Source organism: Saccopteryx bilineata, chromosome 12 (genome assembly GCF_036850765.1).
Source record: "Saccopteryx bilineata isolate mSacBil1 chromosome 12, mSacBil1_pri_phased_curated, whole genome shotgun sequence".
Classification (NCBI taxonomy): domain Eukaryota; kingdom Metazoa; phylum Chordata; class Mammalia; order Chiroptera; family Emballonuridae; genus Saccopteryx; species Saccopteryx bilineata.
In genome coordinates this window covers 13,510,703-13,529,693 of record NC_089501.1, presented here as the reverse complement: position 1 = coordinate 13,529,693, position 18,991 = coordinate 13,510,703, and the positions used below count along the sequence as shown (strand labels likewise).

Genomic DNA, 18,991 nt, shown 5'->3' with positions numbered 1-18,991 from the left:
TTATTTTTTTGTATTTTTCTGAAGCTGGAAACAGGGCGAGACAGTCAGACTCCCGCATGCAACCCGACCAGGATCCACCCGGCACGCCCACCAGGGGCAACGCTCTGCCCACCAGGGGGCGTCGCCCTGCCGCGACCAGAGCCACTCTAGCGCCCGGGCCATCTTTGCTCCAATGGAGCCTTGGCTGCGGGAGGGGAAGAGAGAGACAGAGAGGAAGGAGGGAGGGTGGAGAAGCAAATGGGCACTTCTCCTATGTGCCCTGGCCGGGAATCGAAGCCGGGTCCCCCGCATGCCAGGCCGACGCTCTACCGCTGAGCCAACCGGCCAGGGCCTAAAAGTTTTTAACTTCTTTGTATCAAAAATCTGTTCTTTTTAAAGAAGGTAGCAATAATAGCTCAGAACAGAGAAATATATTATCTTCAATACAAGTGAAATATTAAATAATTTTCACTATGTGATCTTTTACACAAATTATTGTAATGAACAATTAACTGGTTCTGTGAGGGCAGGAACTATGTCCTATACTTCATTAACAGTCATTTGCACAACACTGTAGCAGGTAACAGGCATATCATACATACTTGTTAAGTCCCTCTTATTCATGAAGAGATTAAAACTAATGAAATTCACCAACAAAATGCTTATTCCCAACTAGGGGATGTAAGATACAAGTTTAAGGGTCAACTTTTCAGTATTATAGCTATCCTGCAAAGTAAGGTTAAAGGTTAATAGCTCTTCAACCCTTCCTGTAATGACTCTCAAGATGTTTATGAAGCTATTTCTCTACCTGCTAAACTCACAATCATATAATTATTAATTATAAATTATAGTTACATCAAAAGTTCCACCAATCTTCGACAGACTCCAGAATCGATGACTGCTTGAATTTCATCATTTGGTCCATCAGAAAGATAAGAAAGGGCCCAACACACATCTGCTAGTACATCTGAGTCACTACTAAACAACAATCGTGATAGGACATTTAAGCAAGGTGAAACCTGTGAGGGAAGAAAAAAGCAATATTTAAAATTTTTCTCTACCTAAAACCAAGTTTCTTTAGAAAAATATAGAAGTTTGCTTTAAAAAAAATTTAATGCTACAAAAAAAATACTAGAGAAATTAAATTCCACTGTTTTAAAATTATGATCAGATATAAACATAACACTGATTATGACCCCTATTAGTCTTACACGAGTGAAGTATGTGGTAACTTAAAGTATTTTTAAATAATGAAGCATGTATTTGGGATCCCCTGTCTATGTCTAAATCATACACATACACCCAAAAAATGGCAGCTCAATGAGAAATACAAATGTTTCTGTTGTTTAATATAATGATCATGGAATATGATCCAACTTAAATAAATCCCACTTATTACATGTACATTATTGGAAGTAAATCTAATAATCAGTTGAGGAGTAAAGATGTAAATACAAAAAGAAATATGAAGGGTTTTTAAATGGTAGTCACTAATAAAACTATACCTCTTAAGGTACTGAAACCCTAAATCTTCAATTAAAAGAACACACACATACAACAATAGAAAAATTTTTTTTAATTATTGATTTTAGGGAGAGAAGAAAGAAAAGAAAGAGAAAGACATTGATTTGTTGCTCCACTTATTTATGCATTTATTGGTTGATTCTTGTATGTGCCCTCACCAGGGATCGAACCTGCAACATTGGCATATCAAGATGATGCTCTAACCAACTGAGCTACCCAGCCAGGGCAAGACAATAGTAATTTTTTTTATCTTTCTAGAATAAATACTACAACTATGACCAATTAGTTGTGAGGCAAGTAAGTCACTTCATCTGAGACTCACGTTTTTAAATCTATGAAACAAAGAGGCTGAATTAGGTAAATTTTATGATTCTTCCTCTAAAATTAGATCTATATTCAAACTAGCTGTGTGACCATGGGCAAATAACCTAGAATCTCTAAACCTCAATGTTTTCATTTATAAATCAGGATAACACGGTACTGTTAAATTAGTACGAAAAGATGCCGCATCGCATTTTACAACAGTGCCTGGCATACATATAAGCACTGAGATGTTGGCTCTTTTTACTGCCATACTCAGTACTACTGACTCTATATTCCTTAACATTCTTTTAAAAAATCAGCAACCTAACCTATCCCTTAGTCTCTCTTCTTAGATAAGAGTTGTATTATAAATGCCACAAGTAAAAAGTGATGACACCTTTTTACATTCTAATATTTTAAGGTTCTCTTCATCCCTATTTTAAATATTGCCAGTACATACACTGTAACCTTCCGAAAATACTTATCTTTCCTGCTGGGCCCTTGCTATAAGGAGGCCCAGGAACATAATTCCTAACGTAACTTACGTTATGTTAGGAAATAGACTCTGCACAACTGGATCCTACCTCAACAATCATGCTTTCACCCTTGCTGACCAACACCTCTTCCTTGAACAGAGAAACATGAGAATTAGTTCTTTAAAAGCAAATATAAATGTTTAAATTAAAAAAATTAGTGTAACTGATAAGTATCTTTTAACTTATTTAAAAAGCAATAAAGTGTTTCAGATTTCTATTTTTAGAAAGCAAAATAAATATATTTCTGCCCTGCTGTCTTCTCACAAAAAAGAAAAATATAAAAATACAGGGAATAGTTGGGTAGATACAACGTAATGTTGTAGGCCAGTGGTTCTCCAAGTGGGATCCATGGACCCTGAGGGATTCTTGAAACCTCTGGAGGTCTTTTGTGCCAAAACTATTTTCATAATTATACTAACACATACCTTGGTATTTCTCATTTTGTTGACACTGCACTACAAGGACAAAAGCAATGGTGGATAATACTATCACCTTAGCACAAAATCAGTGCAGTGGTACAAAATACAGCACAGATCTTTGTAATTTCCACCTCCTTACACACAGTAAAAAAGGGAGGAGAAGCCAGCCTCATTTAAAAATTACCTTGAAGAATCAGTAAAAATTCCTAATTTTATTAAATCTCAATACTTGAATACATCTTTTGAATATATTTAGATAAAATGAGAAATTTGCAGTTAGAGCACTTCTGTATACCAAAGTGTGGTGGTCTCCAGGAAAAGCACTCCTTTGAGTTACAAACTGGTATAATCATTCTTTCCCCAAAGGGACACCATTTTTCACTTGAAGGACAGTTAACTTTATTCAGTATTAGTTCTTTCGCAGACTTTTTAAAAAATAAAGTAAACTTATCATTTTAAGGAAAAAATTGACAGTATTTGTTGTCAATGATACATTTTGAGATTTCAAACAAATTTTAGGATTTTGGAAATCTTGTTACCACTATTAAGTCTGAGAGCTTCCAAATAAGCTACCATCTCATGGTGGTAAATGTTGACATTCGGAAGTGCTATATAATTCAGTGAATCACATATTCCAAATGACCAAAATCATGCATGAGAAAAAGATTTAAAGTGCAAGAGACACCAATGTATTTTAATGTAACACAGTACAAAAAGTTCAATATGATTTCAGATTCTTTAATACAACTAACCTTTAAAATAAGATACCACTTAAATTCTCATATAGTATCAAAGAAAATCAATCATCTGGAAAGACGTCAACTAAAATAATACATCACAACAGATCAAACGCAGAGTCAGAAATAAAAATCCAACCATTTGTCTCCAGATATTAAACAGATCTGTAAAAATGTGAATGCATACTACTCTTTTCACAATTTTTTTATTTAAGAAAAATAATTACTAAAATAAGAATAAAGTCCCTTCAATCTCTAAAAATCTATTACAAGGAAACTTATATTTTTATGTAGACAGATTCCTTAATTTGAGTATTTTATTCTTACCTTACTAAAGTTTGGAGGAGGGTTTTTGCCTCTACATAAATTTGACAGGGCCCATACAGCATTTCTGGTTGTTGTAAGTCTGTTTGAATTTGTTAATAACCTGCCAAGAAAAAAAAAGGAATTTTCACTCTACTTTCATTTTACCTCTTCAGCTATTTTCTATCATAACATAAAAGTTCTCAATATATTTTATAAGGTCTTCAAAATGAACTGGTAAAATAGAAAAGGGGAGTCTTTAAAATTCATATTTTCATAAACATAGCACAGCTGTACGTTTAAAATTTTGAATCTAAGATCTGAGTGGATTTTCACAAGACATAAAACATGTTCAAAATAAACAGTATCATGGAAAATTGACTTACTTATCTCTATATACATACTTTAAACAAAGTATTAGATTACTTTTTAACCATGAAACTAATACATTATACAAATTCAGTAAACAAAGAATGTAGGGGTAAACTGAATGGATATCAACTGTTGAGGGTTTTCTTTTTAAATAAATTGTCTACCTTAATATTTTCTATCTCAAACCTGCTAGAAGTATAGAGAACCTAAGTTTAAAAAAATCCCTATTCTGCAGTGATATCAGTAAAAACGATGGAGAAGGAAACTCTTGGGTCCAGCCCTCCACAGAGACAAAAAACAACAACACCTAAGTCCTGTCAGAATCAACAATTTCTGAACTCTCAAAGATAGCTAAAAGTTTACAATAACCAAGAAAACTTTTAACCAGGATAGTTGAAATATAGCAGGACAGCTTTCTAGCAGTGTAACTTAATCTTGCTCAATCCCCTCCCCAGTCTGGCAGCAGCACTGGACACAAAAGTTGGAGTTCCCACTGTGAGTTCCTGGTTCCAAAAGGATCTAAGAAGACTTTGTTTTCAAGGAATTGTGTTCATCTGTTTTGACCTGTCTGGTGCTCCCTGAAGAACTAAGGCAAGAGTCTTGCCTTTGTTTTGACTAATTGGGAACTCTCTCATTAAGAGCAACAGCTGATTTCTCACCAAAAACTATAGAGGTCAGAGATTATACAATTATATAAAGTGCTTAAAAAAGAAACTACCAAACAAGGATTTTATATCCAGCAAAACTATAAAAAAAATGGAGAAAGTAAGAATCCCAGAACAACAACGCTAAAGAAATTCATCACTAGATCTGCTTTGGGTTGAAATGAAAAGACAATAAACAATAACTCAAACCATAGAAGAAAATAAAGAACACTTCTAAAAATAACTACACAGTAAATATAAAAGGCACAATTACTGTATTTCTGGTTTATAATTCTTCTTTATTTCTATATGAATTGAAGGCAAATACATAAAGCAATAATTATAAATCTATATTAATGGGAACATATGTATAATGATGTAATTTGTGAATAACAATTTAATGGAAGTTAGAAATGTACAGGAATTTTGTATAATATTGAGATTAAATTGGTATTAATTCAAACAAGGTTGTTATAAATTTAAAATGTTAATTATACTTCCTAGATTAACCAGTAAGAAAATAACCAAAAAATACACAGAAAACAAAGGGAAGGAAATCAGTATAGTATATTTTAAAAAATCAATTAAACCAAAACAAGATAATAAATTGAGAAAAATAAAGATATAAAATATATAGATAGAAATCCTTTCTCATTAGTAAATACATTGAATGTAAATAAACTCTCAAAAGCCACTGCCAGATGCATTAAGAAAACAAAAATAAACAATCCATAAGCCATCTATAATAAACTCTTATAACAGTGGTTCTCAACCTTTCTAATGCCGTGACCCCGCAATACAGTTCCTCATGTTGCAGTGACCCCAAACCAAAATTAATTTTGGTGGCTACTTCATAACTGTAATTTTGCTACAGTTATGATTCGGAATGTAAATACCTGATATGCATTATGTATTCTCATTGCCTCTCCGCCTCCTAGGCTTCTGTCTTCCTGGTGCTTGCTGCACCCGCCCACTGAGGACTTCAGCAAGCGCCGCACACACGTAATGCGCTGCTATGGACTGTGGAGCGCTCTCCCACGCTTCCCCCGCCCCTTAGGCCCCAGCCGGATGATGCAATCACATCTGCGCATGACCGCAGGCATTCAGTTTGGAACGCAGGTCCATAACGGCGTGCGTTCAAGCTGAATAGCGCTGCTGCAGATGGTAGCGCGGCTTCTCAGCGGCTAAAGTCATCAGAAATATGTATTTTCCGATGGCTTTAGGCGACCCCTGTGTTTTGGTCGTTCGACCCCTGCTAGGGTCACGACCCACAGACTGAGAACCGCTGCTCTATAAGACACTAACTATAGATTCAAAGACACAAACAGGTTGAAAGTTAAAGAACAGAAAAGAAAAGGATTTCCCAGGCAAATAGTAACCCCAAATCAGGGTAGCTATGTTAATATCAAATAGACTTTAAGTCAAAAATTGTTGTAAGAAGCAAAGAACATTATATATTGATAAAAAGTGATCCCATCATGAAGATATAACAAACTATAAGGTCTTACAACACAGCAAAATACAAAATACAAAAATTGACAGAAAGGGAGAAACAAGACAATTGTACAGCTATAGTTAGAAACTTCAATACACTATTTTCAATAATGGATAGAACACTTAGCTAGAAGATCAATAAGAAAATAGAGGACTTCAATAATACTATAAACCAACTAAATACAACAGATACCTATATAATCCGCCCTCAATAACAGCAGAATATACTATATTCTTCTCAAGTGCACATAGAACATTCTCCAGGATATACCATATGTTATAGAAAAAGCAAATCTGATACATTTTGAAAGATTGAAATCATACAAAGTATATTCTATAACCACATACAATGAAACTAAAAATCACTAACTGAAGGACAACTGGAAAATTTACAAATATATGGAAATTAAGTAACATACTCTTAACCAATGGGACAAAAAAAAGTAAAAGTATAAAATACTTTGAAATAAATTCAAATGAAATCAACATACAGGATGCAGTGAAAGCAATTCTCAGAAGGAAATTTACAGCTGTAAACATCTAGATTAAAAAGATCTCAAATCAAAACCTAATAATCATCTTAAGAAACTAAAAAAATTAGAGCAAGAAAATGAAGCATGCTTGTATATTAAAAAGATTTCTTGGCCCTGGGCAGTTTGCTCAGTAGTAGAGCATTGGCTTGGAGTATGGATGCTCCAGGTTCGATTCCCAGTCAGGGCACACAGGAGAGGCAACCATCTATTTCATCACCTCTCCCCCTCTCCCATCTCTCTCTCTCTCTTCCCAGGTATGGAGGATGGCTCCATGAAACCTCCACCTCAGGCACTAAAAATAGCTCAATTGCGAACATGGCCCCAGATGTGCAGAGCATCGCCAAGACAGGGGTTACCAGGTGGATCCCAGTTGGGGCTCATGAGGGAGTCTCTCTCTCTCTCTATCTCTTCTCGTCTCACTTGGAAAAGAAGGGAGAAAAAAAAGATTTCTTATGTTCATGGATGAAAGATTTAATATTGTTAAGATAGCAATACTGCCCAAAGTAATATATAGTTCAATGCAGTCCTTAATGAAAATGCCAGATGCCTTTTTATAGAAGTGGAAAAGTCGAACCTCAAATTCATATGGAACTGTGAGGAGCCCTGAATAGCTAAAATAATCTTGAAAACAAACAAACAAAAGAATGTGCAGTACTCACACCTGCTTTTTTCTCTGAACATTTCAAAATCAAATATAAAAACATGAAATCATAAATACACTATCTGTTCATGTATTCAAGATTCCTTGCTTTAGCAACATTAACATTTTTATTGTATTAAAAATAATAGCCTGACCAGGTGGTGGCGCAGTGGATAGAGCATCGGAATGGGATGCAGAGGACCCAGGTTTGAGACCCCAAGGTCACCAGCTTGAGCACGGGCTCATCTGGTTTGAGCAAAGCTCACCAGCTTGGACCCAAGGCCGCTGGCTTGAGTGAGGGGTTACTAAGTCTGTTGTAGCCCCATGGTCAAGGCACATATGAGAAAGCAATCAATGAACAACTAAGGTGTCACAACAAAAAACTGATGATTGATGCTTCTCATCTCTCTCCATTCCTGGAGAACAGAGCAAATATGTCCCTATCTATCCCTCTCTCTGACTCTCTCTCTGTCTCTGCAAAAAAAACCCCAAAAACAAAAAAAACAAAAACCTGTAATATACCATTCTGGTCAGTTGGTTCAGCTGTAGAGCATCAGTAGAGCATCGGCCCAGCATGTGGAAGTCCTGTGTTCGATTCCTGGTCAGGGCACATAGAAGCACCCATCTGCTTCTCCACCCTTCCCCCTCTCCTTCCTCTGTTTCTCTCTTCCCCTCCCACAGCCAAGGGTCCAGTGGGGCAAAGTTGGCCCAGGAACTGAGGACGGCTTCATGGCCTCCACTTCAGGCGCTAGAATGGCTCCAATTGCAGTGGAGCAACGCCCCAGAGGGGCCGAGCATCGCCCCTGGTGGACATGCCGGGTAGATCCCCATCGGACTCATGTGAGAGTCTGACTGCCTCCACACTTCTAACTTTGGAAAAATACAAAAAAACCCTGTAATATACCCCTTTTTTGTAAATTACTTTAACACAATAAACATCAAGTAAGCAATGGTCACTGTGAAGTATGGCTTAAGAGAACAATAAAGGACAGATAGGGTACAACTGAAATTTTTTTCTAATATTTTCAAGCTATTGCAAGCATGGCTAAACATAAGCCAAATTTATTAAAAACTCACTTAAGAACTTAATTATGCACACAGAAATATAGTGTAGAATATAGTTTTCTTTTCCAAATGTACTATTATTTTAATTGTGATACATTTAAAGTACTTACTCTAAAAGAGGTGGAAGTATTTCACAATTCAAAACAAAATCTCTGCATTCTGCATTGTCACCAGCAATATTACCAAGTGCCCAAACAGCCTTAGAAAAATAAGAAAAAAAACCGGTTACCACATCTTAAATAAGATGCTCCCTCTTAAGATGAGATCTTATTACAGAATGAACAAAATTTTCAAGATGTTAAAAAAAATGCTAATAGGACAGTAAGAAAGGAAACTTTAAAAGTGCTATTTAATAATATTTTTAATAAAACTGAAGGATAGTACATTTTCAAAGATTTCCTTACATACTACTTAAATGTTTATTCTGTTCAATAAAGAAAAATACTGTATTTTTAAGGAAAGACAAAATATATTTATTTAGTGAATTTTCCAATTACCTATACTAGAGGTTTGCTCCTATGCCAAGGAATCCACTCACTGGGAAGGGACTGATTTGTAAAAGAAGGGAAAGAAAGACAAAGCATAGAGAAGTTAGGTAAAGCTAATATGAGACGTGGCTTGGATTGATCCTTGAAAGTAAATTTAGAATTAGTCCAGGTTCATTCTATTTTTTTTAAATGCATGGCAGTAAAAGATCAAATTATTCACCTATTAAATTTCAATTAGATGAGAAATTATTCAAATGCAAATTATCATTTTATTATATTCTTATTTCAAATTCTTCATATTAAGTACAAAAGTAAACTAACTTTTTAATGGGGAGAATTTTATTTTAATGTTTAAAGTATAAGTTAATATTCTTAACATCTACTCTAGACCTAAGTTTATTTTCTATATTTTTAAGAGAATTTTTTTAAGGTAATGACATTTTTCCCTCTGTAAAGTCTAATATTCTGTTGGTGCAGATATCAGTTTGTATTTGGAGGTCAACTTTGAAATATACAGTAAGAACTTAAAAATTTTTTCTTTGAGAGGGTAAAATCATTTTTCCCTAATCAAGAGGCACATGAACACTAATAATGATGTTATCATAATATTATTAATAACACTAATAAACTAGAAAACCTCTAGTGTACAACAATTGAGGAACAGAAAAATTATGATCATTCTTGAATGGATAACGAGTAATCAGTAAGATTTTCTTGGAATATAATTAATGCCATAAAAAAGGGCTCCCAATATTAGTGCTTATATATTAGTGTATATATATATCACTTTAATAGGAAAATATAAATATATATATATAATTTTTAATGAATATATAAAACAAGAGCAATTTTCATTAAAATGATTCAAAACAAAATACCACAACATTTGATTTTTGGGAGGATAGTACAAATTATATGTTTAAATTTTCCCTCTTGACAACTCTGAGAATTCATTCATAAAATTTATTTTAAAATGGTTCTATATAAAATTATATAATATTTTTAAAAGTTAAAAAAAATATTCTACATACATGCAAAGAACAAGGAGTCAGAACAGACCCTGTTTAAAATCTGGTTCAGCCATTCACTCAGACTTTGGGTCAATTACTAACGTTTCTGGGTGTCAGTGTGCTCTGATAAATGGTTATAGTACTTCCTTAGAGCTGAGATCTCACTTATAAACAACCCAGGATGATGCCTGAGAAAGTTCATTCTTCCCTCCTTCTAATTTGAAACAATAGAAATTACTATATTTTAACAAATGCAATACACAGGCAATTTGGTTAAAATAAATTTCAAATCCTAATGACAAATGATACTTTCATGAGAAAATTAAAATCTAGTAAATATAACAGCTCAAGTAGAAACTTACCTGCTCTTGAACGTCTTCATGCTCTGAATTAAGAAGTTTGATAAAAATTGGAACAGCCCCAGTTTCAATCACTACCTTGGTATGCAGAAAAGTCCCAGATGCTATATTAGTTAATGCCCATGCAGCCTCAAACTAAGGAAAAATAAAAGTAGAATAAATGAAAGCACCAAAGAAATGTCAGAAAAAGAAAGAAGGGAAGAAGGGAGGGACAACAGACTCAGCTAGACAAGTCTGAGATAAAGACTGCCTTGTATTTAATAAGATTCAATGTAAAATCAGATTTCATAGATAAAAGCCCGTTATTTTTTTAAAAAAGAACTCTTTACTTGAAAATAAGAACTGAGAAGAATATAATAAAAATTTTCAAAATCAGGAACAATAAATGAACACATTTGAATTTATAATTCACAAAACTCCTAACGTGTATTAGAAAACCAGGTGTTCTAAAGCAAGCAGTTTAAAATTAATGATATACCACTTAATAGAGTAACAGTATATTTATGGAACTTAGAATCACAAAAGGTAGTTTTGGTTCCCTATGGACCCTCTAGTCCAGTGGTTCTCAACCTTTCTAATGCCGTGACTCCTCAATACAGTTCCTCATGTTGCGGTGACCCCAAACCAAAAAATAATTTTGGTGGCTACTTCATAACTAATTTTGCTACAGTTATGATTCAGAATGTAAATACCTGATATGCATTATGTATTTTCCAATGGCTTTAGGCAACCCGCCAGGGTCGCGACCCACAGGTTGAGAACCGCTGCTCTAGTCCCAAGCTCCTCATTTAAGAAATAAGAAAATTAGAAGTCCAGGTAATTAGGTGATTTATTTAAGGTCAGAGTCCACTATTTGCAGAGCCAAAAGGACATGTACTGTATGTAGTCTTTTAAGGAGCAGAGCCTCTGGGAAATTAGTCGTATCAATTCAATCAGAATTTGGATATACTTACATGTGATGGATTTTTAACAGAAGCAACTGAGAAAATCAACCTGTCTTCCAAACAATAAACTAAAATGACCTGCAAATCTACAGGCAAACTAAGGAGTAGTACAGCTTTAAAAATATTTGGCATAGACAACTTTTCACATTAAGGTGGCTAGCATTATGGTTAATAAAACAAAAATCCATCTAAAAGCATTACTAAAAGGTATGAGAAATACAGCTACTATTTTGTGTGAGATTAAGAAAAAATTTTAAGGGAGGAATTTATATTTTTTAAAAATAGAGAACACAGTCCTAACCAATTATAGAAATAACTGGTTAACAAAATCAACTAAATGACAATTAAAAAGGTTATTCCATTAAAAATCTCCTAGGTATAGCTGAGGAAAGGCATTAGTGAAAAGTGGTGAATTCACAAGTATAAAATACATAACATAAAAATAGTCACAAGCAAGTGGTAAACAGCGAACTGGAGAGCATGGCTGTGATGTCTGAAACAGGAAGGAAAAGAAGAGCAGAGCGTCTGTTCAGGTCCACTAGATCTTCACTATGTGACAGCAATGCCATCTCTTCTGATTTGTCAAAAGCAGCCAAAAATCTAGATTTTAATTTGAAATTTTCCAACTTTTTAAAGTCCAATATCTAATTCACATCTTTTAAAACATGTGCAGGCTGGGAAAAACAAAACAAAACATGTGCAGGCCGAACAAAAGTTATTTGTGGGCTAAAATGGCCTGCAGATAACATGGCACAGCAGATAGCTGTCCCAAGACCACACTGTAGAATTTCATTAGGTTTTAGTTATGATTAATAGATGCTCAAGTCCCTAATTTTGTTCTTGAATACTCTATGCTCTATGCACATGCTATTCTCACAACCTGAAATTAACTTTCCTCTTTTCAGCCTGCCAAACTCTTATTTATCCTTAAGATTAGCTATGTAACTACCTTTGTGAAGTCTTCCTTGAGTCCTCCTAAACAGATGTTATTACTAAAGACTGACACCTAAAAAATTTTTTACCATTAAAAATGACTTTATAAACTTTTCCCAAAATTAATAACAGTTCCTAGAAGAAACTAGCACTGCAGCCATGACCGTGGCAAGACAAGTGACACTACCTTTCCTTGAATTGCCAAGTATTCACTGAAGCTTACAATATATTCAATATTGCAGAAGTTGCTTTCAGTAAAAATTTAAATCATGTCATTTCTGGAAAGCAATTTTAAAAAAAAAAAAAACAAGAAAGAAAACTACAGAACTCACTTGCAAAGTACAATTTTCATTTCTTTCAAGAAATTTCACAAATCTCTGTACAACTCCTGGTTTCTGTATAACTTGATCAATTGGTGGATTAGGTTCTAAAAATTTAAGAACAATTAAGTCATTACATAGACACAAAAAGACAATGAACTGGTGTCTCTGCCAATGAACAGGCACACAAAACAACTCTTTCTTAAGTTTCATTGACCAAGTTTAAAACTCTTAGCTAGATGTAGCTGAAGAAAACAGATGTTCTCATAATTGCAATGTTTACTGCAAAGCATATTCTTTTTCAATAACCATACTAATAAAATTTCAAAATACTTACATGTACAAATATTTAAATTTCATAAGTTCAAGACTATTTAATAGGTCACTTTCACAAAAGAACTATTTCAATTAAAAAACAACTGAAGAGTAATGTTCCCACTAATTGTTTATAACTATACCCCAATTTCCAGGGATGCCTCCTTCACTATCAGCCATGAATTTGCCTAATGTCTCTCATTTTATCAGGGTATTATTTATTATTTACAGAAATGCTACTGGACTATCTATAATTCTTGATAAATTTTCGTGAAATGCAGAAAGCTTTTACAAATCATAAAATCTCTAAGAAATTTTAAGACAAAGACATTCATTAAAATAAAGATATTTCAACTACTCCAGTCTAAGTATCCAGAACTTTCTGCCTTGGTTGGCTTCAGCAAAAAGTATACTCCTAGGGTTCTCCAGGAACTTCTCTGTTGACACTTCTTTGGGTTAGTTTTCTCCCTCCCTGTTGTTCTCTTTATAGAAAATTTATCTCTTTTGCTAATTCACTTGTTACTTATGATTATCATTTGTGATAATTCACAAATCTAACACCCATAACTGAATTCTGCTCTCTTAGATTGTAGACCACATTTTTAAGTGTCTACTGGCCACATTTTTAGTAACAGGTTCCTTAAAACCTGTGGCATAAGCAAAACCAAACTCATAGTATCACCATGTTTATCCCTTCCCCCTGCCTTGTACCCACTACTGAACTTTGTCTAGTACTTAGTAATCTCATAGGAGAAAAACCTCATTTCCCACTTTTTAATTAAAAATTTTTTTTTAATTTATTGATTTGTTTTTAGAGAAGGAGGGAGAGAGAAACATCAATTTGTTGTTCTACTTATTTGCATTATTTTGACTCTTCTTTTCCTTCTTAATTCTTCTGTTTGTGTTACTGATCATAAATAACTCATATATATATGTTAATATATTGTATTTATTCAGTAGAATGGATAAATGAAGAATAACCATAAAAGATCTGTATAAATCCTTTCATTATATATAAAAACCTTATTAAGTTTTAAATCAGTTTAAACCTTAGCAATCATGTTCTCAATTGTTAAGAAAAGTTTATTTAGAAATGGACTTTCTTCCTTTTCTTCCTTTTTCAACAAATCTGTTCTAATTTGTTCAAAAATTAGATTATGTCTACAATGTTACTAAAGCTGTTCACATACAGTTTTCTCTAGGTCTTCTAAATGAAAAGTTTAAGTTCTTCAAAATGTAAATTAATTATTATAAATGCCTTTACCCTAATCTTTTAAAAAAAATTATGTTTGTAGTTACCACCTTCACCTCATCAATTTTTTTTCTTGTTTCAAAAAAAAAATTCTAAATCTACTCTCCTATTGTTTTTAAAGGGACAAAATTTTTGTATTACACTTTTTATATGAGGGGAGAGAAAGGAGAAGTTGAGAGAAGAAACAGGGTTTTCTTGCCCTGGCCAGATAGCTCGATTGGTTAGAGCACTGTACCGAAGCACAGAAGTTGCCAGTTTGATCCCCAGTCAGGGCAGATATAGGAACAGAGATCCATGTTCTTCTCTCTCTCTCTCTCTCTCTCTCTCTCTCCTTCACTCTCTCACTAAAATCAATAAATAAACATGAAAAAAAATTTTTTAAAGAAAGGAAACAAGGTTTTCTGGTTATAGGGTGTGAAAAGTGGGTTGTATATAAATAAATATATAGATAGAATATATACAGATATAGATATAATACAGACAGATATAGATTTAAAAACATAAATATGGTCTTTTCCTGGAAAATTACTTTATCATCATTTTCATCTAAAAGAAAGCAATTAAAGTACACTTGGATCATCAGCTAATCTAACAAGTATCCTGAAGTATTATTAACTCTTACATTGGTATTATATTAATTAACAGAATAATAGCCTACATTATCTTACACAGGCAAACAATTGTTATAAAGAAGACTTTAATTATGGCAATATAAACATAAGTATAATAGGAGTTACTTGCTCTAGCACTTAAAACTAAACAGTCTTCCAAGACAAAAAAACTTTGGAGAAATTTCTACAAAACTGAGATTTAAGAAAGAACAAGTTTTGATTGCACCTACAACAATGGTCCCCAACCATTTTTGGGCCACGGACAGGTTTAATGTCAGAAAATATTTTCACAGACTGGCCTTTAGAGTGGGACGGATAAATGTATCACGTGACCGAGACAAGCATCAAGAGTGAGTTGGATGTAACAGAGGGAATCTGATCATTTTTTAAAAATAAAACATCGTTCAGACTTAAATATAAATTAAATGGAAATAATGTAAGTTATTTATTCTTTCTCTGTGGACCGGTACCAGTCCTCGGACCGGGGGTTGGGGACCACTGATCTACAAGAGTGGGCATGATAGGGAAGTAAACAGGAGATTCTAGCAAAATGTCACTATCACAACTTTAATCAAAGGAGTTCTAGTTCTAACTCCTTTACTATGTTTCCTACACTGCTGGATCAAGGACAGCTATGGTAAGTCTAATACTTGTCTAAGCCTTAAAGATCTATCTGGCAGGCAGTCAGAGCAATCAGTAAAAGAAAGCATCTCTAATTCCTGCTATGTGCCCAATTTAGGAAAGCATAATCCCACTACAAAGAAACAGGAAAAAAAAATCATTGACTCTTTGAAAAAGATACTACAATTTAAAAGAAACAGAATACCATGAGGAATTAGGGCAAATAAGGATAAAATCTTAAGACTAAAGAATTGAATAGGGAAGTTCTGTTATAAAAATATTGGTTGCATATGCTAACATTCGTAAACAGAACTAAATCTAAATGAATCCTATTAATTGGTTATAATATAATACATATATGGAAAAGAAATCTTAAAAGAGAATAGTGTAAAAAACCTCTTTTAGCCTGATTCAAAAAATAACCCTAATTTCAAAAAAAACCTGTGGCATATGCTGAGGAAGAAGAAGACATTCTTGATTATATAAGGATTCCCTAATATTTCTAAGCTACATTAACTTGGAAGAAATGGATAACAAAAGTTAAATGCATTTATAAACAATAACTACAATAAGCAAAGGCAAAAAGCCTTGCTGACCTAAACACAGGACTTCTTTCACTCCTCATGTGTTACTAAATTCTCTCTCTTAGTAAACTAAGGCAGCTAGCCAAAATTCTAGTTATCAATTCTATAAATTACATATATGAAACACAAGATGGACGATGGGTTATGAACTCAATATAATATTAAACCAGTAACAGGCAAATTATAAAAGTCAATAATTAAAGAAAAATATTCAACTTCAGTACTCAAAAAATGTCACAATGAGCTACTGTTAGTAAGCATATTTTTCTTTTTTATAGAGTTATGTTAAGAATATAGTAAAATACTTGTACAAACTGAAGATAGAAGTATATATAAATACACTTTATTCCCTTTAACCCATGATTTCACTTTATAAATTTATTCTAAGGAAATTTTAGGTTGTATAGGATTTATGGAGCTTCATGAAAATCAAAAACTGAAAAAAATTAAATGTCTGATTAATTGATAAATAATATTTTATTCATACTGTAATGTTATGCTGCCATTTAAGAAAAATTGTATCTGAAAAATATTTCTACAGGAAAATATATTTCTGGCCCTGGCTGGTTGGCTCAGTGGCAATGCTGGCCCAGCATGTGGATATCTCAGGTTTGATTCCTGGTCAGGGCACACAGGAGAAGCAACATCTACTTCTTCCATGCCCCCTCCCTCTTCTCTCTTCCTTTCTCTTTCTCTCCCTCTCTCTCACCCCCTACTGAGCCATGGCTCAACTGGTTCAAGTGCATGGGCCCTGGGCACTGAGGATAGCTCCATGGAGGCTCTGCCTCAGGCCCTAAATATAGCTTGGTTGCAAGCTTGGCCCCAGATGGACAGAGCATAAGCCCCAGAAAGGTGTTGCTGGGTGGATCCTGGTCAGGGTGCATGCAGTAGTCTGTGTCTCTATCTCCCCTCCACTCACTTGGAAAAAAAGAAAAGAAAAATTAAAAATATATTTCTATAACTCTCTTTCTTAGCAACAGAAATAATGATTTCTTTGTGTGTGTGTGTGTGTGTGTGTGTGTGTGTTTCCAAAATGAGAAGCGGGGGGGGGGGACAGATAGACAGACTCTCTCATGTGCATGACCGGGATCCATCTGGCATGCCCACGAGGGGACGATTCTTGGCCCCTCTGGGGCATTGCTCTGCTGCAGTCAGAGCCATTCTAGTGCCTGAGGAGCCAATGGAGCCATCCTCAGCACCCAGGCCAACTTTGCTCCCATAGAGCTTTGGCTGCAGGAGGGGAAGAGAGAAATAGAGAAAAAGAAGAGGGGGAAAGGTGTAGAAGCAGATGGGTGCTTCTCCTGTGTGCCCTGGCCGGGAATCAAACCCGTGACTTCCACATGTAGGGCTGACGCTCTACCGCTGAATCAACCAACCAGGGCCAGAAGTAATGATTTCTATATTTGCTTAAGTTTATATTTGCAAATATTCTATAAAATTAACACATATTACTTTAATAATATAATGCTTAATAATTGATGCAATTTAAAATATATATATATTTTTTGTTTTTTTTTGTATTTTTCTGAAGTTGGAAACGGGGAGGCAGTCAGACAGACTCCCGCATGCACCCAACTGGAATCCACCCAGCATGCCCACCAGGGGGCGATGCTCTGCCCATCTGAGGCATTGCTCTGTTGCAACCAGAGCCACTCTAGCGCCTGAGGCAGAGGCCATGGAGCCATCCTCAGCGCCCGGCCAACTTTGCTCCAATGGAGCCTTGGCTATGGGAGGGGAAGAGAGAGACAGAGAGGAAGGAGAGGGGGAGGGGGTGGAGAAGCAGATGGGCGCTTCTCCTGTGTGCCCTGGCCGGGAATCGAACCCGGGACTCCTGCATGCCAGGCCGACGCTCTACCACTGAGCCAACCGGCCAGGGCCAAAAATATATTTTATTTTCCTTTTTAGCAATCATCAAGATTTAATTTTTTAAATTTAATTTGGAAATTAAATTTAATTGGTTGACATTGGTCCACAGGAGCACATAGCTTTCAGGCGTACATTTCCAAAGCATGTGAACTATTCGTTGCATTGTGTGCCCATCACCCAAAGTCAAACCATTTTTCATCACCATATATTTAGCCCCCTTTACTCTCCTCCTCTGTAACCATTTCACTTTCATCTATGTCTATGAGTCTGTTTTATGTCTCACCTATGCGTGAAATCATCTAGTTCTTAGCATTTTCTGATTTACTTATTTCATTTAGCATAATATTCTTCGTCCATAAGGTCCATCCACAACCCTCATAGCAAAAAAAAAAAATGTATTTCAACATAAAAAATACAGCATAAATAAAACACTATTGCAGAATGTCATAATATCAAATAAGCATACTGAAAATAATTCTTGCCTTTAGAAAGCAGCTTTCTAAATTTCTGTGTTGCTGTTAGTTGTTGGTCAGCATCATTAGAAAAAATCATCTGAACCATATCTGCAGTAATAACATCTTCCTAAAATACAGAAAATATTAATTATTTAAATACTTTATATTGATAATATTTGCTTTATCTACTAATTCTGAAATGCTGCTAAAGTATTATTTGAAATAGATTTTGGCAAATAGATTATTTGAAATAGATTTCTACCTCTGGAATGGGTACAGTGGAACTGATGTCCGGATCCTGGATAGGACTTTCTAGCATAGATTCATCATTTCGGGGCAAAGAGACATTTCTGCGTTTGAACAGCTGCAATAAAAAAGAAATCACTCTAAACATTGAGTTTCCATAGAATAATGAATTCCCATGGAATATTTTTCACATACCTGAACAAAACAAGCTAAAATTTTTATCATTTAAAATTCTAAATATTTTAGTATTTCCCAATCACTATACCATGAAGACCTAAATTATCTATAAGAAGTCACTTTCTGAGCTAGGTTAGCTCTTGTCCTGTAGACTTCTTTGGGTCATTCTTAATCTCAGGTGTTTTACCAAAGCCAGTCCCATTAGTAGAATTCACATTTACATTTTACAGCATTTGAAAATGCCCATACTTGATTATGAGA

At 34.6% G+C, this 18,991-nt stretch overlaps 1 protein-coding gene across 4 annotated transcripts in view; it reads right to left on the bottom strand.

Moving 5' to 3' along the window:
- The window catches only part of KPNA5 (karyopherin subunit alpha 5), a 42,586-nt gene that overhangs the window by 15,197 nt on the left and 8,398 nt on the right, over positions 1-18,991 (bottom strand). For 3 of the 4 annotated variants that reach the window (XM_066248253.1, XM_066248251.1, XM_066248252.1), the window contains exons 3-9: positions 18,570-18,671; positions 18,335-18,434; positions 12,616-12,710; positions 10,410-10,541; positions 8,660-8,748; positions 3,826-3,925; positions 835-998 (exon numbers count right to left, since the gene is read on the bottom strand). In XM_066248253.1, coding sequence (XP_066104350.1) covers positions 835-998; positions 3,826-3,925; positions 8,660-8,748; positions 10,410-10,541; positions 12,616-12,710; positions 18,335-18,434; positions 18,570-18,671 — 782 coding nt within the window. Of the gene's footprint in view, positions 1-830; positions 999-3,825; positions 3,926-8,659; positions 8,749-10,409; positions 10,542-12,615; positions 12,711-18,334; positions 18,435-18,569; positions 18,672-18,991 lie in introns of those variants that run through there. The other variant, XM_066248254.1, reaches the window with a different exon arrangement.